Here is a 24,748-nt window from a genome sequence, read left to right on the forward strand (position 1 = left end):
TCCAAGAAAGGAGGCTGGAAAGACCTCCCGCCCATGAGGACCGCTCGATCGATGTTTGGTGCAACCGTGCACAAAGGCAAGATCTACGTCGCCGGTGGCGTTACGGAAGAAGGCCTTATCGCCTCAGCGGAAGTGTATGACATCGCCAGCAACAAGTGAGTGAGATCAGAGATGTTTTAAGGCATGGGGAAAGTGGGCTCTGGCCCAGGACCCCAGCTATTCAGGGGACCCCTGATAAAGCCACCTCTGTTCTGCAGAGAGTCATGCCCTGATGGCTTTTATTAATTCTTAAACAGATTGTTTTAAATACCGTTTCCTTTAATTTATTTTAAAGTGGGTGACGTGTGAGAGTCTATTACAGACATTTTGCAGAGAAAAGTTGTATTTATGTTTCATTCCTTTAGATCAAAATAGGACCGCACATATTCATATGTCACAGAGATTATCTGCAGTAATATTAGTCAACCCCCCAAAATTCTTAAGATGACCCTGAGTGAGCTCTCTTTTTTTATTATCGTTTGAGCGCATCTGTGTCAGTTGCACTCAATGGTATGGAGTCACAACAACATTACATACATTTCCTTGGCAATGCATTTATCAAATGTGCTGATTTTGCTCAAATGATCTTGACATTTTTAATGAGTGGCTTGTTTTCTGGGGGAAACGGCCACTAAAACGCCACGAAAACCTTTACCACGCATGCATTACAATGCATGCGTGGTTACAACAAGAGGCTTTACCACTCATACCTTTACTTCAAAATACGTAGTAAAGGCATATGTGGTAAATGAAAAGGAAAAAAAAGAGGATTTGGGTCCCCCCCTCCCAAAATAATAAAGCATGGGATTAAAAAGGGGGGTTGGGGGGTCGAAAAAATTAACCTGAAGAGCCGAAGCTGATGCAATCAGCGTCGTTAGAGGGGACACGGAAAGTAACTTCCGCTTCCTTTTTATGACGTACGACCGACGTAACCAAAGAAGATGGAGAGGAGGCAAGTTAAAAGGTAAGGGGCATTTTAGTTTAAAAAAAATATATTAAGGGTTAAGGGCAGGGGTAATTATAAGGAGTGGAGGCATGTAAGGGGAGAGATATAACCTTTAACAAGAGTATGCCCTCACCATGCATAAATTTACAACGAAAAACGTAAATCTATGCATGGTAAAGGAATATTCGAGGTAAAGGTTATGCGTGGAAAACGAATTCTGTTGTAACACATGCGTGGTAAAGGCATGCGTTGCAATGGAATTCATTGTAACGACATACAACCGTTTTCTGCCAGTATGCAGGAGTAGAGTATGTAGATAGTGTACACAGAAAAAAACTCTAAGTGGCATCAACAATCTAGCAAGAAAGAGGTACTCTTGACGTAAAAGAAAAAACTTTACTTACCTAGAAAAACGCTGGTAGCACTTTTAATCCAGAGATTTACATTCCTGATGGATTGTACTAACCGTTCAACAGTGTCAGAAACACTGATGTTACAGATTGCACCAGTGTTGGTAGAAAACTCTCATCATGTTGATTTCGTTTTTTTCTTTTTCCGCTTTTGTAGCTCAAAATTGACGCGAAAGTACTGGCGCGCTTTACATTAACAACAGTTAAATTATGCCTGGCGCGGGGAGATTAATGGTCATATTTATGGCCAAGACACGTAGTGCAGCGCAGCAAGGTGACAGGAAAAAGGCAGGCATTTACCTATTTAAGTCATGGTGCATTCCTGCTTTTCCCTTGCCCTCGCCCTTTTGGCAGCCCAGCGCCAACGCAGGCACTCGTGCACTATGGTGCAAGGATGCCTCCGTTGCATGTCGGATTGTTTTTGTGCAGTAAGGGGAACCTCCCCTGAGGCTTTTTCCTCTTTGTGTATGCTGCAGAATACAGCACACATAGAAAGAGGAAAAAATAAGGAAAAAGAAAGATATTTCTCCTTGTTGCACCTAAGGTGTCCACCTTAATGGAGTCCGTGCGAGACGCAAGTCAGGAACACACATCTTCAAATTCATATCCCTGATGAAGGACAACATCTGCCCAAAGTGCATTGGGATGACAAATACGATTTGATGTACTTCATCATTACAATTGTGGATATGCTATTCATATGAAAAAACGTATAATTTCTTGAATGATGACATTTCTGAATGAAAGAAACTTCTCAAAATAAATGATTAAACCAAGGAACTTTCTACATGAGTTGTTGTTAAAAAACTGAAAAATCGAATAACCATCCGATACTCGGTATCCAGCTGTGCATTTAAAGGACGCTACCCCCAGGGAGGAGGGGCGCTTTTTAAATAAATTTAGACACGATTCGGATCAGGAAGCATTACCATGCTGCATGCTACCTCATTACTAGTAATTTACCCACCTCAGACTCAGACCTGGTGAAATCAATGGAGTTTGTGGGCAAATTTCAAAGATTACATACCCAGGTCTGCCACTTTTGATAAATCTGGGAATGCCTCAAAATCCACAGATGTTGCCTGGGAACACCCAGGCAACACCCATGTAAATGCCTCCCTGGCATTGAGTAATGCAACAAAGAGATCGGTTCTGCGTTGCATTACTCAAGATTTATGAAGCCACTCAGGGCCATGCAAGGTGGCCTTGCGCGACTTTATATATCTCATCATTGAGTGACGTCACTCTTGCACCACATTGCCTGGTGCAAGAGCTATGCAAAGGGGCTTGTAAACATGCCCCTAAGGGCTTTGCCCAGAATCACAGGATGTTGAGCCACCGCCTAGACTCAAACCTGGTTCTCCAGTTCCTAAATCGTCAGCTCTGGCTGTAAGGCCACATATTAACAGCCCCCATACCAACTTAGGCCCCCTTACTCAGTTATCTTGACATCGTAAGTCACAGCTGTGGCAACTGTCTTGAAGTACTCTGATGCCTTCTGAAGTCAGATCAGTCTAACTAGGGTATGGTTTACTGTTAACGAGTCTGCAGCAGAACCAAGCTAGCGCCAAGCCAGTGGCTGCCTCACATTTTAAGTATGCAACATAAGCATTTAATAAATACAAAGCTGAGCCAAGCAGTGAAGCATAAAGGGTGCATATTTTGTCTCTCACAGATCACACTTCTACTTGGGCTCAGTATGGCCTCTCCTAACTGACAGACTTCAATAGAATTTGGTGGTTTCTTTTCCAGAACATTGAGCTAGAGCCGATCCTCATGTGTGCTTGAGCAAGGTCTGAGCCTTTATTGGCATATCATCCAGTGGCGGCGGCATCTGCAGGGAGGGGTACAGGTGCACATGCAAAATAAAATTAAAATAAATAAAATGTATCCAAACGCAGCTCCTTCTGCTCCGGTCTCATTCTTGCCATAGGAACTGGATGCAGCAACTCCCTTGACCAATCCTGGCACTGCTCTCATGCAGCATGAGAGCAGTACCCTGATTGGAGGGTGCACTCTCCGTTGCCGCTCCACAGCGCTCTGGATGCCTGCACTTGCACTCACCCAGCTGTCTTAAGACAGCTGGATTAGAGATGTTTAAAGTGCTTATGTGTGGCTGGCCGTCCCAAGACAGCTGGCCAAAAAGACGTGCATTTTAAACAGTGCATAGACAGCCCACCCTCATCCCTGCTGCTGTCACTCAGTAGTTGCCCATCCCCGTTTTGATGCTCTGTTCGGGGCGGGGGTGAAAAATAAAATGATAATTTTTTTATTTTTAATCTCTGGGGTTTTGGGGGGATTTTAAGTGCGGTGACGCTCCTCCCATGCTATCATCCTATATATAGCCCAAACAAATCTAAAAATATCAATGGGGAAAGTGGAATTATCAATGGTAGTTTTATTTTTAGTAATGTACAGAAAGGTGGCTTTTTTTTCCTCCCCACCACTCACTTCCACCCCCACACTCTGTGCAGAAACTCTGCAATGCTTTTCCTCATTCTCTATCATAGAGACGATTGTTGCTCTTCCCGCATTAAACTTGCTGTTTTGATATCAGTCTCATCTACAGTCAGTCTTCTGAAAGAGGCATTGACCCAGGCATGCCAGAAGTAAAGCCGAGGGCCAAAACGTTGGCACAGCCCTGGTTGGTTTCCTATCCAAGTTGCTGCTGGTAATTAAGCAAGACGTCATGCTGGTGAAAGAGAAGAAAGCAGGGGCAGATTTACAAGCCCCTTGCGCCAACTTTAGGCCGCCGTAGCGTCACTTCTGTGACGCAGCGGCGTCATAAACAATGCACCAGGGTGCAACATTTTTACAACGTGATGCATCAATCTGGGCATGCAGGCCATAGGGAATTGGATGGCCTCCAATTGCCTTAAATTGAACTCGGATAAGTCCGAGGTGGTCATCTTTGGAAACTTGTCCCCAGACTGGTCTTCCCGCTGGTGGCCACAGTCCATGGGTTCACCCCCCACTCCGGTCAGCAAAGTGAGGAACTTAGGTGTCATGTTTGATGACCGTCTCACTTTTCTCCCCCACGCAAATCAGATTGCCTCCTCCGCATTCTACAAATTACGAATCATTAAAAAAATCCTCCCTTTCCTTCCTACTTCAGCTGGCAAAACCCTGATTACGTCCTTGGTCTTATCCACCTTGGACTACTGCAATGCTCTATTCCTGAATTCCCAAGAGAAAGTCCTCAATAAGCTGCAAACCATTCAAAATGCTGCTGCCCGACTGCTGGGTGACATCCCCAAATTTCAATCAGTCTCAGGCACCATCAGAGAATTGCACTGGCTCTCCATCAGGAACAGAACTAAGTTCAAGGCTCTGTGCATTGTCTATAAGGCGTTGCACAACCAGGGACCAGCCTTTCTCACTCAACAACTTGTTCCCTACCGGCCTACTAGGTCCCTACGGTCTTCTGATCTCCTCCAGCTGGAAGTACCCCGTACCAAACTGGTCTCATGGGGTGACAGAAGATTCCTAGTTTCAGCACCCAAGCTCTGGAATTCCTTGCCACTATTCATAAAGAACAGCCCCTCCTTATGGTCCTTTCGAAAACAACTCTAAACGTGGTTATTTGACCAATAATCACATCCTCCTGTAGGGCTGAATTTGGCAGATACTAGCGCCGAGATGCCCAAGGGCCTTCGTAGCGCTTTACAAATGTTTAAATAAATAAAATAAATAAATCTAGGGAGATGCGTCACATTGTAAAGCCCTGCACTACATTATACCTGCGTCAGGTATAATGTATGCAGGGTGGGCATTCCGACGTAAGAAAACCTTGTAAAAGTGGCACAGTGAAATCTACAAGATATCACTGAGTGACTTTTATGACGCCACTGCGTCAAAACCTTGCTCCTGCTTGAAGCAGGCATAAGGAGTGACGCAGCATGGTCGCAATAGGCATTCCTGACCATTGATGGAGTTGTGTCATGCTTACGACACGACTCCAGCAATGCGTTGCCTTACCGACAAAAGATGAGTGACACATCTGTCTGTCCATTATAAATGCGGCGCTCTCCATCGTGGTAGGCCTGAGCTTGTGACTTATTTCTGGTCCTGCGCATCGAGATATCCAGAGTTGGTTCTTTGTGCTTTTTGGTGCAATTTTTACTAAACTCTTTAAAATTGCATATCTCCTGTTCTACTGATTGGATTGTTGTTGTTTTGTTCTTGTTTCATTTATTAAAGAAATTTATATTTTTCTAATCTGGTGTGGGATCTTTTTTGTATGGTGTTTTCACTTTATTACTGTTTGAAGTGTTGCAGAAATACTTAACACATTGCCTCTATGTTAAGCCTTACTGCTCTGTGCCAAGCTACCAGAGGTTGAGCACAGGTTAATTTAGGTATGGCTTGTGCCTCACCCTGAAAGGAATGTGGTTGTTGCTTGACCAGGCCTCGCACTTCAATCAACCAACAACCCAATTTCTTATAATGTTATCTTCGTTTTCTGAGTTTTTCTTTCCTTCTTAATTTGTTTTCCATGTTTTGAAAGGTGGGAGGCCATTCCTGAGTTCCCACAGGAAAGAAGCTCCATAAATCTAGTCAGCATGGGAGGCTCCCTCTATGCCATTGGTGGATTTGCAATGGTTCAGCTTGAATCCCAAGAGTACGCACCCACCGAAGTTACTGATGTCTGGAAGTAAGTGCATCTTATTGTTTTCAAAATAAACACACATTTATGGTTTCTAATATACACAATAGTGCAAGTCTCTGCAGCACATACAGCTCAGATTTAATAATGATGCTTCGTCTTCCTATCACCAGTGCCATTTTAGGAATCAGCATAATAACCAGGGAGATTTGGACTTTATTGCATGTAGTAATTATGCGGTGCAATATTTCCAGTCCACTCGTATTTAGGGCTCTAGTGATGACTTTCAAACATCACCTAAGGACCACAAAAGCTCAAATTTACCTTGAGCTATGACCTAGATGCTTGCCTCAGTCTCTCAGATACTTTTTTCAATGGCATCTCAACTTACTCATTTGTAGATAGAAAACATAACCTCTGAGGTTTTTTTATGTGGTAAACCCTCTAGAATAGTGTGATAGGTTCAAATACATTTTAATGAGACTCTTGAACATTTCCCATGGGAATACCCTCTCACTGCCATTATTAGGAACTTCACAAAAAATGTATGTGACTGTGATAATTATGCACAAGACACCTGTGTCTGTCCATTCAGCCAGATTGAGCCTTAACCTCATATATTCACATGAATGTGTGGGTCAGTATACATTGTCGCCATGTCAACCCTTCTCATGTGAGTGAGTGCCTTATCACACTCTAAACTCAGTTCTCCATACTTCTAGTCTGTGTCAATTCTTAAATGTAATCACAAAACATAACAAAAGGGTTAAACAACATGAATTCCTGCCTGTTCAGTGTACTGTTGTTGGTGTTTCTGTGTCATACTGCAAAGCTCCCTCCTGTTACTTCACAGCTGCCATCATTTGTGGTTATGAAGATTGCGTTGCCAGATGGCGACTGAATTCCGCACTGTCCTGGTCTGCTCCATCAGACTCCACCTCAGCCTCGCTTTGATCAATGTTGGCCTCAGAGCCACTGCGTCATCATACACCAATTCCACCTCTACCTTTTCTCCAGGCCCTTCTTCCAATGGGACTTTGCCTTCTAACATTGTGTGTCAGTGGGGTCTGTCTCTATATCTGTTGCCTCACCCTGAGACTGCGTGCAAATCAACACCACAATATCATCTTTGAACCCAACCCCAGAGTGCATTTGATGTATGACATCTTGTCCCCCACTTTCAGGCCTTTTTTAGGCCAGTGCTGTTGTAATCACCTTAGGTTATTTTCCATCCTTTCGAATGGTTGTCTGTATTCTGCCTTCATGGGACTTGGGCCCTCATTTACACGAACCCTGTGCTGCTGGATCGTTACTTTTTATTGCGATCCGCTGGTGCAGGCCTCTCAGTCATATCTTTGAGTTGACGCAATGCCACCCTGTTTGGCTTTGCATGGCCTCATAGATATTGAGTAAGGCAAGGCAGTACAAAGCACTGTTGTGCCTTACTCTACGTCAAGGAGGCGTTCCTTGGCTGCTGCGGTGGGTGTTCCCACTCAAAGCTCATGGATTTTGACACTGCCCCAGATTTAATACATCATGTAAACTTGGGGCAGTGCCAAAAACGTACGCCTCCCCAGAGCAGGGGTAACATTTCTCCTAGTTTTTCCTCTGTCTCCATTCTGCAGCACAAACAGAACAGGGAAAAGCCTCTTGTGATTGTTTTTGTGCAGAAAGGTTCCATTAACAAGAATTTTAATCCTGAATTCTTCTACCTGGAGGGTTAGTAAGAGGGAGTAACCAACACCAAATCCCAGCCATGCTAGTCGAAGTTCTGTAGGGAAAGACAAATATACTTAAGTTGGTTACTCCAAGAAAGAGCTACTCAATTTTGGTGTGCTAAGGCTTGGCTTAGGTCACTTTGTGAAGTGTGTTAGGCAGATATTGACCCCCAGCTGGCGTTTCAACCAGAGTGCTGACCATATGTCTCTGTCGACAAGGGTACGAGAGACTGGAGGAGGGGAAGCAATAAGAAGTATGAATGGAAATACGAGTAAGGACGAACAGGTAGGTCACACGGTATTACGTGAAGATTCCCACCTAACTGGTCATTTAAGGTGCGTCTTAATTGATGCCCATTCCCTGTCAAATACGCAAAAGAGATTTTTGAATTTCTTTCTTAAGGTGGGCTCGAAGTCAGTGGCTGCTGGCAGGGAACGGAGGGTGGGGGCAAGCACTACAAAAAATTTCAAAAGAAAAACACTTACTTCCTCGCGCCGCGGCTGCCTCTGCCTCTTCTCCCTCATTGCTTTAGAGTCCGAAATCACATAGGCTCCCCATAGCCAATCACAATGCTGCAATGCAGCGTTGTGATTGGTCTGTGCATCATAGTTCGGCGCTAAGACTGGGACAGGGAGCCTGTTCATGTTCCCCACCCAGGCTGTAATGCAGCCTGGGTGTGGGAAAATGCAGAGTGTGCAGGACTGTTTTGCCGGCCCAAGACGGCCGGCCAAGCAGTCCTATGCAATTAGGGGCAGATTTACAATTTTTTCACATAGCGCACTTTAGCAGCCACAAATGCTGTGCTACGTGAAAAGGAGAGAGGAGTAGAGCACTCTATTTACTAAAATAAGGCACTCTCCTCCCCTTTCAATTGCGCCGGCGCTGAATTCAGCCACCGTGCGCCACAGAGTCACTTTTGCGCCTTAGTGCAAGGGTTTCTCCATGAGTCTAGCATAGGTTTTGTCCTGGAAAGGACCCTTCCAGTACAAAAAACTATGCACAGACTCACTTTAACCATTTTCCCACTTTGTATGTGTGTTTTAAAGTGCAGCACACTTGCAAAGTCATAAACGGAAGGAGTAATGAAAGCATTTCTCCTTTCTTGCGCCTACTTGAAAAGGGCACAATTTTCTCACGCTAAACCCAATCTACTTTATTTAGTAAATAGGGTTTAACGTGAGAAACCATGGGTGGTTGCATGGGAACAGCCATGCACCACCCTTGGTACGCCCTCATGGTGCAAAGTAATGCAAAGCAGTGCAATGCGCTGCTTCGCATTACTTTTCTGTTGTTTAGCACTGGAAAGTATATTGGGAAAAACAGATTTTGTACCGATTTGCGTCACTTTTGTGATGCAAACACAGGTGCAAAATCTTACTAAATCTCCCCCTTAGTGTGCACTGTCCACTCTGCTTCCCTGAGCCACCAGCCCCGCGCCGCTCTAATCCAGCCCTGCAGAAACGAAACATAAATTGATAATAACCTTGTTATTATCATTCAATTTTTCGCTTTTTAACTCCTCTGAAATAGTGGGGCCAAACTCCCCCACCTCAGCTGAGGAGCCGCCTCTGCTTGAAGTTTTATTTCTGACTGAAACACAGTTCACCAGCACCTCCTCTCCTGATTTTGCTGCACTATGTCCCAATGGATTTACTATTCCCCTCAGACGTAGGGGCAGAGGTGCAATTATAGCTAATACTCAATTATGTAACTTCCTCTAATGGAATTTTCCTCAGCAGAGATTTTAGGGTTTTCTACTGTGTCCCCAACCTCTGTTTTCGTGAGCGGTGTCTTATGTTACCGTCCTCCCACTCTGGTGGGAACATCCTTGGATGCCTTCCTAGATCTTTTGATTCCTCAGTTGCTATCCCATATCAAATCATAGCGCTTGAGATTTTGACATCTGGCATCTAAATTTAGTAAGAGAATGACTTCCTAAGAGCTCTGGCAAAGAGTTCATAGGTCTACCCTTCAAAAAGGCCATATGCTGGAACTGATGGTTGGTCGAATTGAGGCTGTGCACTATGCGGAAATTACACCCCAGGTGTGATCAGATCATTACTTGGTCTGGTTCACCATTACTTTAAAGACTAACATCTCTCCTAGATTGGACGGATCTAACATAGTACAGCTGCAATGCCCCTGGGGTAGGTTATCCCTACCGGACTTTGGCCATATACTCAGCACCATACACAGGGTCCCTACAACAGATTCTACTGCTGAGGATTATAATTGCCATGTCGCTGATTGACACAGCCCTAGGTGCAGTGCTGCTTTTAAAGAGGGCTAGTCCTAAAAAAGATAGCTCTTTGGCCCCTTGGTGTACTTCATCCTCAATGAAGGCCATGTTTGGTTCTAAGAGATTAGAAAGAATCTGGCATCTGGACTACACTTTTTTGTCCAAATTGGAGCTTAAATGCCCCAAAACACTATAAGCAAATCCTAGTTACCTCCAAAGCTGGATGTTGCACAAAAAGAGATGGTAGCAGCTGAAAACTCCTCAGAAGAAATCTTTACAATAGTCCCGTCTTTGTCTATCCCAGAATGTGCTTTATTGGGAGTTGAAAGTTCACAGGGACCAGCAGCTTTCAATTTTAAACATTTTTTTTGTGTGTTTTATATAGCGCGAACAAGACCCGAAGATATCAGGTATCAGAGCGCTTTACACTAGCACCTGTTTTGTAACACAAGGACACATTCATTTTCGTAGGCACGGGGAGATTAAGTGATTTGCCCAGAATCACAGGATGTTAAGTATCGTTGGCAAGACCCTAACCCAGTTCCCCAGCTTCGAGGTCGACTGCTCTAGCCATAAGGCTACATCCTCTCCCCTTGTGAATAAGGGAAAGTTTTGCTGCCTCCTGTAACGGGTACCAGGATTCTCTCCTCCACATTGTCTAATAAACCTGGGCCCAATGAGAGCAACACTCAGTTTTCTGGATTGTTAGGGCTTCCAAGAGGTATGTTCAGCTTGGTAGCCCTACTAGTCAAAGCCTCATGGAAAGTGATGATATAATTTATATAGGCGAGATGCCGCTGATGACGTAGTGATAAGAGAAACATTTATCATACATATCTTAGTAGTTGCTACCTGTAACTCACTGGGACTTTCCACACTGAATTGTATCAGCTAATTGTGCTCAAACCTGGGCCTCCTAACCTCAGTGTGGTCGATATTGCTGATATTACAACATCACAAACTGGTGGTATCACTACGATTACAGAGGGATCTCTAGCACTCTCCTTGGAACTCTGCTTGGAACAATTTATTGGGATTGCCTGTTCTATTTCATCCGGATTGCCTTTGGATCCAATTTCACCTATGTGGAAAGTACTTACTACCGAACTTCTCAATTCTCTGCTTGATGTCTGCAATAGGTCTTTAGCTAATCCATTGGTTCCACTGATTTGAAAGAGGCACTCATTATTCCCTCATTAAAGAAACCTAACACTGATCAAACGGTCTTTTCCAACCCTAGGCCGATCTCTCTGCTGCTCTTTATGATTAAACTCATGTAGAAGTATGTGAACAGGTTGTTCTCTGTCTTTCTGGAACAAATTCAGGTCCTGAGCCTTTACAGTCTGAGGTCAGACTGGGACACAGCACGTGAACAGCTTTGCTATCAATCCTGAATGACCTGCATTTGTCAGCTAATAAGGCTAATCCGGTGGCCTTTGTGCTACTGGATTTCCTGGCCGTCTACCACACAATGTCACATTCCATTCTTCTGTCCACATCGTTGGAGGCCAGCATTGGTGAGTTAGCATGCCAGTGGTGGGAATCATATTTGAAGGATAGGTGCCATGCAGTATCCCTTCCACCTTTAATGTCAGAATTTAAAACTGTGCATGAGGGAGTCCCACAAAGGTCTACGCTAAGTCCCATGCTATTTAACATCTATATCCATCATCTGACAACATTTGTTATATCTTTTGGGTTTAGCTGCATGAATTATACAGACAATACTCAATTAATAATTACTATGAATCAATATGGGTTTGCACCCATACAATCCTTCTATCTAAGTCTGTCTGGAGTTATTTCCTGGCTGCACTCCATTGCATTAAAGTTTTATTCTGACACAACTGAGGTGTTTTGGATTAACGAAGATCAACCTATGCCACCCTTTCTCTCCAATTAATTGCCTCCATCTTGGTCCGACCCTCCTGATCCAGAGAAATCAGTGAACAACTTGGGTTTCAATTTGGAGTTGGATTCAGCCCTTGAAAGTCCATTCAACTATCTGACATCCACATGCTTCTTAAAGTCTACAGGTGCTGCAGAAATGTTGTACTCTCTTTCCTGTGGCAGCGCATCATGTGGATGGTCCAGTCAACCATTTAGAGTTATCTGGACTATGGTAATTCTCTTTTACTGGATGAATGTATGTATGGGCCTACTGGAAAAACCCCAACAAATCCAAAATGTTGCTCTTAGTCTATCTTGGCATGACTCTTCTGCCACATTGGATTTGTTGAATTGCCTCCCAGTGGTGTAAAGGATTACCTTTAAATCCATCTGCTACATAGATTGAGCCTTACTTCACGCTGGTCCAATGTGTCTAAGATATAAATTTACCTTCTGCATTCTGTGCCGCACTCTTCGGTCTACTTATACATGTCTTCTTCTCGTACCTAGATTTTAACTGGACTCGGTCCAATGGTTTTGTTTTTCGGTGTCAGCCACCAAATTGTGGAACACTCGTCTGGTAAATCAGCTTTGCCTCTTAGTGCCAGGACACCTATATAGGTAACAGCATGCTCTATAAAACCTATAACACATAACATAACCCTACCCTCTCACGATATTCTGTGAGATTACATGTAACAAAATACATGTGTACAGGCTTTACCACAGGATAGCAACAATCCACTCTTAAACCTCTACTTGCTTAAACATACTTATTACAGTAGATAAATTAGGCCTGCTGACTTTGTCCTAACTTTTCATAATGAACAGATCGGACCTATGGAGTCTGACAACACTGTTCCCAGATGAACCAATCAGGCCTAAATACTTTTTCATAGGCACATAAATAACAGAGGCCTACAGAATTATTCATAAATAAGGTAGCCATCACAATTATCATTAAACTTCAAATCTGTAAAGAATTCCATCTAGGAAAGCTATATACTACTTCTCAAAGGAGGCCCTAACAAGGAATATCCATGCAAAGGTTCTACTCCAAGGGTTAGTCAGAGAGGGTAACCAACACCATAACCCTTGGCTACTAGTGTAATCTGAGATTCGATGTTATAGCCGCTTACAGGCTTTAACGCAGTGTAAAAATAATAACCCATCAGTAAAGGGTTGCAAACGTTAAAATATGCTTCCACTAATAAATATAAGTGAGACCTGCTACCTTTGTTATAGCTTTTCAAAGTAAACAGATCGATGCATCCAACTCAACGTTTCTCTGGAAGATTTACACAGTTAAATGCACAAGGGGTTGAACCGGAGAGTCACTTTCACACATATATTCTGGGCATGTCCCCTGGTGAAGCACTTCTCGTAGGGGGTAGAGTAATACTTGAGGAGTGTCATTGGCACACAAGTAGATGGAGTTGGCTAAGTTACTGCTATTCAATGTACTCACCGAAATACTCCAAACTACTATGCAGTCTTGGGTTAATAGTGTCAGGACGAAATACTGCCAGAAAATGGGGAGCGAGCGATGCACCCGAACTGGATAGCTGGACATGGTCTGGTGAATGTTAGCCAAAAATCAAATCTATGAGGGGGAGGAAGCTCGAGATACAAATGGGAAACATTGCAACCATGGCAGCAACCCAGAGGGATTTTTTGATTCAAGATGTAAAAGGGTAATTCCTGATGCTGTTGAGGTCTTTGCTAATGTTCCATTATTGTGTAGAAGTGATGGACTACAGTCAGAGTATGTGCAGCAGGGAAAAGGATCTGTAATCTGCCTCTGGTGTGAGTCAATAAGTGATCATATGGCGACTGTGTTACTTTTGATTGACAAATTTATTAAAAAGTTGCTTTAAAAAAAAAAAACAACGTTTTCCTAATTAACCTATGGCCTTTATCAATGGTTTGTCACCATGAAAAGAAAAACTACTGCCAGGCATACTATCATACAATTGCAAATATGTACAAAATACCAGTTCACAAATAAAATACAGAACAGTAGAAAAGGACCAACAAGGATTAGCTTATCACAGTGAAAAATGTGCCATTACCAGGTTTTGTCATAAAGGGAAAGGAAGATTCTATGTGGCAAAATGCCTGTCTACAGGCTTTAATATGTTTTTTTTTTATTTGTTCTATTAGTCCAAAAAACAAGAAGAAAGTCCTTTTTCCGAGTCTTGCTTGGCGTTGTCTCCTTTCCCCCCTTTGCGCTGCCTGGTGGGTATAGCACCCCGGACGATAGAGAAGATAGAGAGGGATAGAGGTAGGAATGGAGATATAATATCAATCCAGTGTCAACGGACTACTGACTTTTACACATGCTTTTCACAAACCAATAAGCCAAGCCTAGTACCCTTGCTGTACCCTTTAAATAAAAATAAATAAATCTATGGCATCAGACATACATTGTAAATGATTCAATCAGGCATATCGTTTTATCATTGGTTTGAGAAATAACCCGTTTAGTCTAACTTTATTGAAGATAAGCTTTCCTACAAGCAGGGCCGGACTGGCATTTGCGGGCACCGGGCATTTCCCCGGTGGGCTGGAGGGGTGGGGCCGGTTTTGTGGCAGCAGGGGGCCGCTTTTCTTACAGAGGGCCGATTTTGTAGCAGCGCTGCAAAATCGGCCCTCTGTAAGAAAAGCTGTAGCAGTGCTTTGCGGGTAACAACCCCCTCCCCTCCTGTTGCCCGGGCCGGTGGAGAAGAAACCTGCCAGGGCTGGTTGCTGGTCTCAGTCCGGCCCTGCCTACAAGGCAACAGTCATAACATTACAAACTGGCAAAACAATATACAAGTCCTCCTAAGAGCCTAACAATGACATCACAGTACAATTCTGCTATGCTCAGTGTTTGTCAGAGGAGGTGACCAACATCAAAACCTGTACCTACTGTGGTAATATGTGAGATTCCATGTGACAAAACACCTGTCTACAGCCTTTAAAATAGCGTAATAACAATCCACCCTTAAAGGGCTATTGCATATGACGTGTTTTTCACTATAAATAAGTAGGGTGAGGGCATCCAGCCCAAATTGGAGATGGCGGATAGCATAGTAAATGCCGCCACTCCCAGTAACAAAGAACAAGTAAAGTATTTTCTTGGGCTTGCAGAATTTTGTTCAAAATTCATAAGATGGTGTGCGAGTGTAATAGAGCCCATCAGGGCATTGCTGAAAATGGGAGTTAATTTGGCTTTGTCAGACGAATGTGATAAGGCATTCAAGGCTGTCAAGCTAGTGATCAGCAAGATGCCTGCTCTGGGCCATTTTGTCACTAAAAATAAGACTATCCTGACCAACGATGCTAGTCTTAAGAACTTCGATGCTGTGCTTACCAAGGTAGTAGAAGGTGAAGAAGTGGTGGTTGTTTTCACCTTAAGAGCAGTCAAAGAGGCCGAAGAGCATTACCCGTGCATTGAGAGAAAAGCTCTAGGGATAGTTTGGGCTGTGATAAACTTTAAGTTCTAATTGTGGGGCATTGACTTTCTAGCAAAAACAGCTCATGGTCCCCTAATTGACATGTATTCCTGCAATCACAGCGAGAGACTAACTCTCAGAATCAAACGTTGGAGCCAAGCATTGGAGGAGTTTAATTCTCAAGTACAATATCTTCCTGGTTTGCAAAGAAAGCTTCTGATTGTCACATTTACCAGTAGGAAGCAGGAGTGATGAAATCATTAAAAATTCCAGTTGTGGGGGGCGTGGCTAGCAGCCGATCATGGCGGCAGCATAAGGGACGAGCTCCGCGGCTGAAGCGGCCTCTTCGTCGATCCGACACGAAAATCCGTCACAAATGCAAGCCCCAAAGGCAGGTACCGGATCCCAGGACCGGGCGGAGTGAGCAGCGGCAAGCAGCGAGAAAATCCGACGTTCGTAGCCAGAGATACGTCGAATCCTCCGACCGGCCTGCTAACACCTTCAGAGCCGGGACCTTCCCTGGATATTCACCCCGCCGGAAGTGCGTCCTGACCAGAGAACTTGGACCGGAAGTGCCCGTGTGGCGGTGGACTCAATAGATCGACTGCACCTTGGGGAGTCGGAGAAAGCGGCTCATACGGCTCGAGGAAGCGGTGCTTAAAGGAGGGGCCACTAGAGTCCTGAAGGTCTCGAAGGTCGTCCCCCAAAGTGCCGAGAGCCTGGGCATCGACAACGGAGTGGGCACCCGCCATCTGGTACCCTGAACGGTCGCTACGCACTCGGCGACTAACGGAACACCTCGCGCCCTGGAGAAGCACGCCCGACCTGATCGTTGCTGAACCGGCCTGGCCAGGAGGTCCACACCGATCCTCGCATCCTGGCGCGTAGGGGCACGAGGAGCACAACACTCGGCGGCATGGCGGGGAAAGGCCCTAAAGGTGGCGTCACACAGACTCGTATAGATCGATTCACCTCCGATAAGCCCACCGGATCCCCGGCAGGGAAGGAACAGAATGGCAAGACGGCCGACTCCCCAGGGGGACAAAAGGCCACACTGGACGACGTCATGGTCGCATTGGCACAGCTACAAACAACCGTTGGCTGAATCTCCACGGACGTCACCCTACTTAGAGCGGACCTCCACAAAATGTCGGAAAAGGTCAAGAGTATGGAAGTGATCACGAAATCACTGGTGGAAGACGTCGCAGAACTCCAGCGTGAAATGGGGAAGATGGCGCAGGACAATAGAATGCTCCGGGAGAAGCTGGATGAGCAGGAGGGGCGTTCTAGGCGCAATAACATCCGTATTATAGGGGTACCGGAGACGGAAGGCGTGAAGGCGATGGATCTCTTCGTAGAGAACCTGATAACTAACGAACTAAAGCCGAAGGGACTGTCCAACTTCTTTTCGGTGGAGAGGGCCCATCGAGTCCCGGGTGTCCAACCGAAACCGGGGGCTACCCCGCGACCCATAGTGGCACGTTTGTTTAACTTCCGTGACCGGGACGCAATCCTGCAGGCAGCCAGGTCCTCCCCTCCCCTCAAGATTCAGAATGCCACAGTCGCCATCTTCCCCGACTACACCGCGGAAGTCGCCCGCCGGCGACGCACATTTTTCGATGTGAAAAAGGAACTGAGGTCCAGAGAACTGCCGTACTCAATGCTATTCCCCGCGAGACTACGGGTGGTAGCGGAGAACAAAACCTGGTTCTTCGACAGCCCGGAAAACGTGCAGGAATGGCTCGAGGGATGGAGACCGGGTCAAAACCACAGACGGACGAATCGCTCCAGGAAAGACCGGGCTGAAGGCCATCGCCGGGACTCACAGGCCTCAGGAGGGGGACCGGACAACAGTGACTCTTTGGGAGCTGAAGGAGGCGGGGATGAGGCTGAGGAACAATGACCACTTGGGGCCACTTCATTTTTGCTACTGTATTGAGACTTTTAAGCTGTGAAGCGCTTCCCGCCATTGGACACTGGGTGAAGGGCCTCCGGGGGTGTGAGTGAGAGACTGCCGGCTGCGGAGAGTCCCTCACCCCAACGCGCAAGTACACTGTTTTGGGGATGGGGTATGCACTCTGCTAAGTTGGGGGGGCGGGCAGTTTTGAGTCCGTATAGCAGGGGGGCAGGGAGGGGGGGTGAGTTGAGTAAGTTTCTTCCATGGGACTTTTCGGTCCTGCAAGTTTATGTTCTATGCACACTTAGGTATCTAGGCATGTCTTATGTAACTGAAAACCTCTGGTCCACTCGGGGCGCAGGGAGGTCTGATTGGGAGTCTCGCTATGGCTGCAACGGATAGTCCAACCACGAAAAACTCACTAATTGTCATGTCCTGGAACGTGAGGGGCCTGGGGGATAAGATTAAGCGAGGGCTGGTGTTGCAGGGGATAAGGAGACGGGGGCCGGCTCTCATCCTCCTACAGGAGACACACTTATCGGGAGCGGCCACGAAGGCCCTAGATAGAAGGGGCTATCAAATGGTAGTACATGCAGAGTTCACTTCGGGGTCCCGTGGCACCGGCATTTTGCAGAAAAAATCTTCCAAATTCATTGTCAAGTCTACTGCAACGGATGACCATGGCAGGTTCGCGGCGGTTCATGGCCAGTGGGAAGGGAGGCTTTTTAACGTAGTCTCAGTCTACATACCACCAGCACTACACACTGAGGCCTTGCCGGGTTTGGGTAAATTCCTGCTGACACTCCCTGATGGGGAACTGCTCATAGGTGGGGACTTCAACATGACACTTTCAAACACCGAGGACCGCTTTCCCCCACGTACACACGCAGAAGGGCCCAACAGGCTCCAGACATTCCTGACTGCGCAGGGGTTGGTGGACATATGGCGCGCTCTACACCCTACTCAGCAACATTATACATACTACTCTGCCACGCACAATAGTCTGTCCAGGATAGATTACTTTTTTACTTTGATTAATGGTCACCTTACTGTAGCGGAAGCGGACATACAACCACGGGGGGTCTCCGACCACTCACCACTCACATTGACACTCACCACTACGACCATGGCACGGCGCAGATTATTCCCGATTTTCCCTGGTTACCTCAAAGTGCCTCGGATTAATAAGGACTTGAAGAGAGCAACACGGCTATATTTCGAAGAAAACCAATCTTCGGTGGACTCCCCCTCTATTCTGTGGGAGGCGTATAAGACAGTGTTCAGGGGTCAGGCCATAGCTGTGATCGCAAATCACAAAAAGGAGCACAGACAGGAGGCCCTTGGGATAGAGTTAGGCCTCGAGAGAGCCAACACAGCCCATATGGCAAACCCCACAGACAACACGCTCCATGAACTCCAGTTTCACCAGCACCGCCTTACAGATCACATGCGCAAGGTCACGATGTCGGACATTGCGGCCACACAGCACAGGGTATATGATATTGGGGACAAGGCCAGTAAATTGCTGGCGTGGTTGGACAAGAGACAGGGGGGGGAAGAATATCCTACAACTTACGGATCCACAGGGCAACAACCACACCCGCCCCGACGAGATAGTAGAAGTCCTCGCCGATTATTTCGCCTCGGTTTACAACCCAGAAATAGTGGTGGGGGAGGGGGAGGTCCAGACTGCTCTTGCGCACGTTCCCTTGCCAGAGCTGACACCAGAGATGTCCGAGGACCTAGACGCGCCTCTTACGGTGGAGGAGATCCAGCTGGCTATAGGCGCCCTTCATCCAGGCAAGGCGATGGGCCCTAACGGGATTCCCATTGAATGGTTAAAAGTCATGGCCAAATCCTTAAGCACGCCCCTACTCAATATGTACGAGGAATCTAGAACACAGGGTACACTGCCACCAGATCAGCGGATGGCTACTATTGTGGCGATACCGAAACCAGGTAAGCCCCCCAACGAATGCTCATCGTATAGACCGATCTCCCTTTTGAACCCGGAGGCCAAAATTATTGCCAAGGTGTTGGCGAACAGGATCTTGCCGACTCTGTCCCACCTGATCCACCCGGACCAATCCGGATTCATGCCACACCGCAGCACCGCCTTAAATCTCCGCAGGGTACATGGAGTGTTGGCGCGAGTTCCACTACTGCAGGAACCGGCTGCCATCCTCTCCTTGGACGCCAAGATGGCGTTCGACATGGTGGAATGGAGCTATCTTTTTGCAGTGCTCGCACGTATGGGTTTCGGCCCGGTGTTCCTTCCCTGGATACGAATGCTGTACAGGGACCCAGTGGCGCAGGTGACGGCCAATGGCCACATTTCAAGAACCTTTTCCCTAGGCAGAGGCACACGACAGGGCTGCCCGCTTTCGCCCCTACTCTTCGCATTAGTTTTAGAACCACTGGCGGTTACGATACGCACCACCCAACTCCTGAAAGGAATACAATAGACCCCGTTATGGGAGGACAGAGTGTCCCTCTATGCAGACGACATGCTGATCTATCTTACGGACCTGGAAGAGAGTCTCCCTAACCTCCTGGCTCTCTGTACTGCTCATGGGCGAATCTCAGGTTACACCATTAACTGGGCCAAATCCATCATTTTTGAACTGCGGGGGCCGCTCCCGCCTCTCCCAGACTCCTGCCCACTGGAACTGGCGCATACGTCATTTAAATACCTGGGGATTCATGTCACCCGGAATGAGGCGGATTTCGCACGGCTCAACCTGCAACCTCCCTTGGCCCGGCTCCGAGGGGACGTGCGCCATTGGAAGGATCTCCCCCTAACGCTCCTTGGCCGTGCAGCGCTATTTAAAATGATGGCTCTGCCACGTTTCCTGTATGTGCTGGAGAACGCCCCGTACTTGGTGCCGGATAGCCTCCTCCAGAAAATAACGGCACAGATTTCGGGCCTGTTATGGGGCAACCAGCCAGCCCGCATTTCTCACGCCAAACTCAACAGGGGGTGGTACGACGGGGGAATCGCCCTCCCAAACATGCAGCTATACTACTGGGCGGCCCAGCTCAAAATCCTTAACCAATGGATACATGCCCCGCAGGACGACCCAGCCTTCAAGGCTGACAGGGCGCAACTGGGTGCGAACAGTTTACTGGCCCCACTGTACCACCGTGGAGTGGCGGCAAAACTTACCGGGCCTACGACACATACAGTCCGCATATGGTACAAGGCGCAGGCAAAGTTGAAGTGGGACGGCATCATTACAAAACTTACGCCCCTGTGGGACGCGAAGGCGTTGGGCCATTTGCGGCGCTCTAAGGGCTTCACACAGTGGGACAGCATCGGCATCTCCACGGTGGGGGACATGTGGACGAGGGAAGGAGTGATCTCCTTTGCCACTCTGCAGGAACAATACGAGTTGGAGAACACAGAGCTCTACAGATACATCCAGGTCCGACACGCACTGCAGGCAGCGATCCCACCCGACACATCCCTGCCCGAATCCTCCCCTCTGGAGGATCGTTTACTTACTGACTTCATGCAAGAGGGGGCGACATCGCTGACATACCGCAAACTGATTAACAATATGCCTGATCCACTGGGGACACTGAAGGACAAATGGATGGTGGAAGTGGGTGATCTGGATGAAACTGACTGGAACACTGCCATGGCATCCCCACGTGAAGCAGGCATATCGTCCAAATTTCGCCTAGTGCAGCTGAAAATCCTACACAGAATCTACTACACCCGTACACTACTTCATAAACTGCACAGGGCGGATCATCCATATTGCCTTAGGGGCTGCGGGGCAGAAGGGACCTTCATTCACACGGTGTGGGAATGTCCACTGATTGTCGGTTACTGGCAACGGGTAGTGCGCACAATGGCTCAGACACTTCACACCACCCTCACTCTGGACTCACGGCTCTGCCTGCTAAACATATGGGAGCCGACTGACCTCACCTTATATGCAAGGACCTGGGTCACAGTGGGGATGGTAACAGCGAAACGGGACATAGCACAGAAGTGGGGATCGGCTGATCTCCCCACGCTGCCCCAATGGCTCCGCAACATGGACATGCTTATGTTGACTGAAAGGGCGGTGTACAAATTGAGGGGTAACCCACGTAAATGGAATGGGGTGTGGAAACCCTGGAACTCCTATAGAGGGGATATCTGCGACCCACTGGAAGAGGATGACGTCGAAGGATCTGAGAGTGACGAGGAGCATTGATGGGGTGTATTAATGTATATAGGGCGTGTGCAATGGAATTGGGTGGGACCTTCCCTGGGCGGTAGTAAGGGTGGGTGTGGGAATCAGGGGGCTTTGATACAATGCACTGCTCTCTTTGCAGATGGACTGTGCCACGAGTGCCGAAAGCTACTACTTCAAGTACGTGCCGGACTAAGTGTGCTGTTTTTCCTGTTTTATGTTTGTTGTAAGATAAAAAAGGCAAGACTCAGACGAATAGTAGCCAACAAAACACAAAATCGCAAACTGTATTTCTACGACACATATAGATCCCTATTCATCACATCGCCGATAAGGCCTGAAATGCTTTGCACTAACGTGGATGATATACGTTTGGTCACTACTGTATACTGTATTACTTCATTCACCCAGTACTTAATGTGTGATAACGCGATTGATGAAGCTGTACTTACTATCTTTGTTTTGCACCAAAAATAAAAATTTCAACAAAAAAAAAAAAAATTCCAGTTGTGTGAGCTGGGTTATGGAGCCCGCCATAACGAGAGATGAATGGGTAAAGAGTGTGGAGGATGACAAAGTATTTCCTGCAATCAAGACCTATATCATAAAGGGTTGGCCTCATTACAAGGTGTTGGATCCAGACTTAAAACCATTTTGGTCAGTGAGGAATTAACTCACGTTGTACCAAGATGGCTTGATGAGAGTGGATAAAATTATGCCTCCCAGGGGGATAAGATCAAAGGTAATACATTTAGGCCATGAGGGACATCTTGGCATGGGTCTCACCAAAGCTCGGGTGAGTTAAAGATATTAGTGGCCGGGCATGGATCAGTAGGTGGAAAGTGTGTTCAAAGAATGCTACTTATGTGCCTCTAATGATAAGACCTGGATCCCCAACTCACTTCCGCTGTCACCTGTTTTGCCTGACGGACAGTGGACCAAGTTAGGTTTAGATATCATGGGCCTTTTCGAGTTGTTATCACCTACAGGAAAGTTTGTGTTGTTGCTGGGGGACTACACTTCAAAATGGGTATCAACCATGTGTGGGTACAGTGAACACCAGGACAGTCTTGGAGTTCCTCAAGGATGAATTATCTGTTTACAGATAATGGAGTGCAGTTTACCTCACAAGAAATGCAGGAATGTTTGACTGATTTTGCGATAATTCATCAAAGGGCAGCTCTTTATGCACCACACATAGGCCAAGTGGAACGAATGAAAACAGCGGAGAGGGCTGTGTGCATAGAGCTATGGAAACCAGAGTTCTACTCAAGGGGGTTCTTAGAGACATGTGGTGGGCACATTGCACTGCTCCTAATTGTGTAAAACAAAGATCTCCTTTTGAATCATTAGCGGGCAAAGTAGCCATTTCCAAGTTAAACCCGGAGTGGTTCCCAACCAACAGAGCTGTGGGTGTGGACAAGGAGGAGATGGGGGCCAGACTCAGGTGTTATCAGCAGAGATATAAACTCCGACATGATGAAAAGAACTCCGTCAAAGGCAAGAAGTGGAGTGTGGGGGATCTCGTTCTGATAAAGAAACCAAGGTGGAAGAGGATGGGTGTGACTGAGATTATGAGCCATTTTGCTACTACTTCCATCAAGAAAAATGTGGTAACTGTACACATGGGTTGTAAGTGGAGCATGTCTAGACTGGTGAGGTACTCTGGCAACAAGGATAGCTAAAATAAATTGGAAAAGGTATGGTTCTGGCAAAGACAAATATACACAGTGGTGAGGTGGTCTCATCTGACGGCCAAGAGGTGTGCTTCTGGCAAAGAGCTTATGGTTTCTGTCTTCCACAAGATCTAGAAATGTACCAATTTGATTTAAAGATCACGTCATGAAAGGATTCTTACCTGCTAGGGCCCTCTTGGTCCTATTACAAGATCGTTTTTTTTTGTTTTTATGCTTAACGTTAATTTTATTTTTATTATTCTTATATTTAAATGTTCCTATTTTCTGTATTGTTGGGTGAATGGGATGTGTTGTTGCTATATTATATGTGTAGTTTCCTTTAAGTACATGTAGGCAGCGCATGCCAGGAATGTTCTCAGTCTCCAGGGAAGTGAAGTTCCATTTGTGTCAGTTGGAGACTGGGAGCTACACTGGCTGGCTGACATTGTGGGTGGTGTATTATTCTTCTAATAAATAAACTGTAAAAATCTGCTGGGTTCCGTCTTTTAACAATAAGCTTTCCACATCAAATTTTATTGAGTACTGACAACGATCTATGGCCTTGTGGGCTGGCAAATAAACACAGAATGGTAATGTCAACATATCCATAAGCATTCAAAAGAACCTGTACATGTGACACCACCCCTCCACCCTTCTGAATGCAACATAACAACACATAGCATTGACATCAACCTGAACAATGGTCACCCGCCTTTCTACCCCTCGCACCACCCTCATACATTTGAATCTTCCCTTCCATGATGAGGAGAGATCACGGTCCAGCACAAAGCATTTATAATTCACCCACTTCTGCCTCATATTGGGATGTTTCTGCAGACATCCCCTCGCCTGGTACACCTCGACCTCCAGACCCATGTAGTGATCCATCCTCTTTTTCCAGGTTGCAAGGGAAGAGGAGACTCGGCCTCCCATGTCATGGCTATATCCTGATTTGCCAGTGTTAATCCCAAAAACAAGAGTAGTCTTTTTATTTCTATTTACCCCAAGACCATCTGTGACACGTAGGAGCATCAATTTCGGGTCTAGGGGGATTAACCAGGATAAGACTTCACTCCGCTCAAGCCCTGATCAGCTCCACGCTGTATGTTGGAATGTAGCTTCCTCCGTGTGGCAACAAAGGAATGTCGGGGAGGCATTCACCCCCATACATCACAGATGGTGCCATGTGTAGTATGCCCTGTGGAGATATTTGATTTGTATTAGTCAGTGGTGGGCAGATTTAGCAGCCTCCTGGGGAGCCCCTGGGGAGAATCTTCGTTGTCTAGGGTTCCAATATTCGCCTCCCACATTACAAATGAGAGACTGATATACTTTCGCTATTTTGGGGTCACCCAGATTGCTCAATATGAGTTTACCCTCCAAAAGATTGATTTCAAGAACAGGAAGATTAGTTATACAGGGGGTCAGTGCATGACGGAGCTGCAAATATTGATGAAACTGGCTGCGGTGGAGTTGAAACTTCATATACATGCCTTGGACTGTTTTCAGAACAATACTATTTATTACGACCCCCAAAGTGGATGTCCAAATGAGGTCCCACTTTCGAAAGCAATCCAGGTCGGCCACCTGCAGCAGCATGCGTCCCTGCCAGAGCGGTGTCCACGCCGTCCGTCTCTTCCACCAACCCAACCGACTAAGGGATTATTTCCACATATTCAGGACCATTTGAGTTCCGGGGGGG

General features: G+C 46.5%; 1 protein-coding gene across 1 annotated transcript in view; it reads left to right on the plus strand.

The window, feature by feature from the left end:
• The window catches only part of KLHL41 (kelch like family member 41), a 56,733-nt gene that overhangs the window by 29,227 nt on the left and 2,758 nt on the right, over positions 1 to 24,748 (plus strand). The window contains exons 5-6 of the mRNA XM_086954153.1: positions 7 to 155; positions 5,903 to 6,049. Coding sequence (XP_086810279.1) covers positions 7 to 155; positions 5,903 to 6,049 — 296 coding nt within the window. The remainder of the gene's footprint in view (positions 1 to 6; positions 156 to 5,902; positions 6,050 to 24,748) is intronic.

The sequence above is a fragment of the Lissotriton vulgaris genome, chromosome 2_1 (assembly GCF_964263255.1).
Source record: "Lissotriton vulgaris chromosome 2_1, aLisVul1.2, whole genome shotgun sequence".
Classification (NCBI taxonomy): domain Eukaryota; kingdom Metazoa; phylum Chordata; class Amphibia; order Caudata; family Salamandridae; genus Lissotriton; species Lissotriton vulgaris.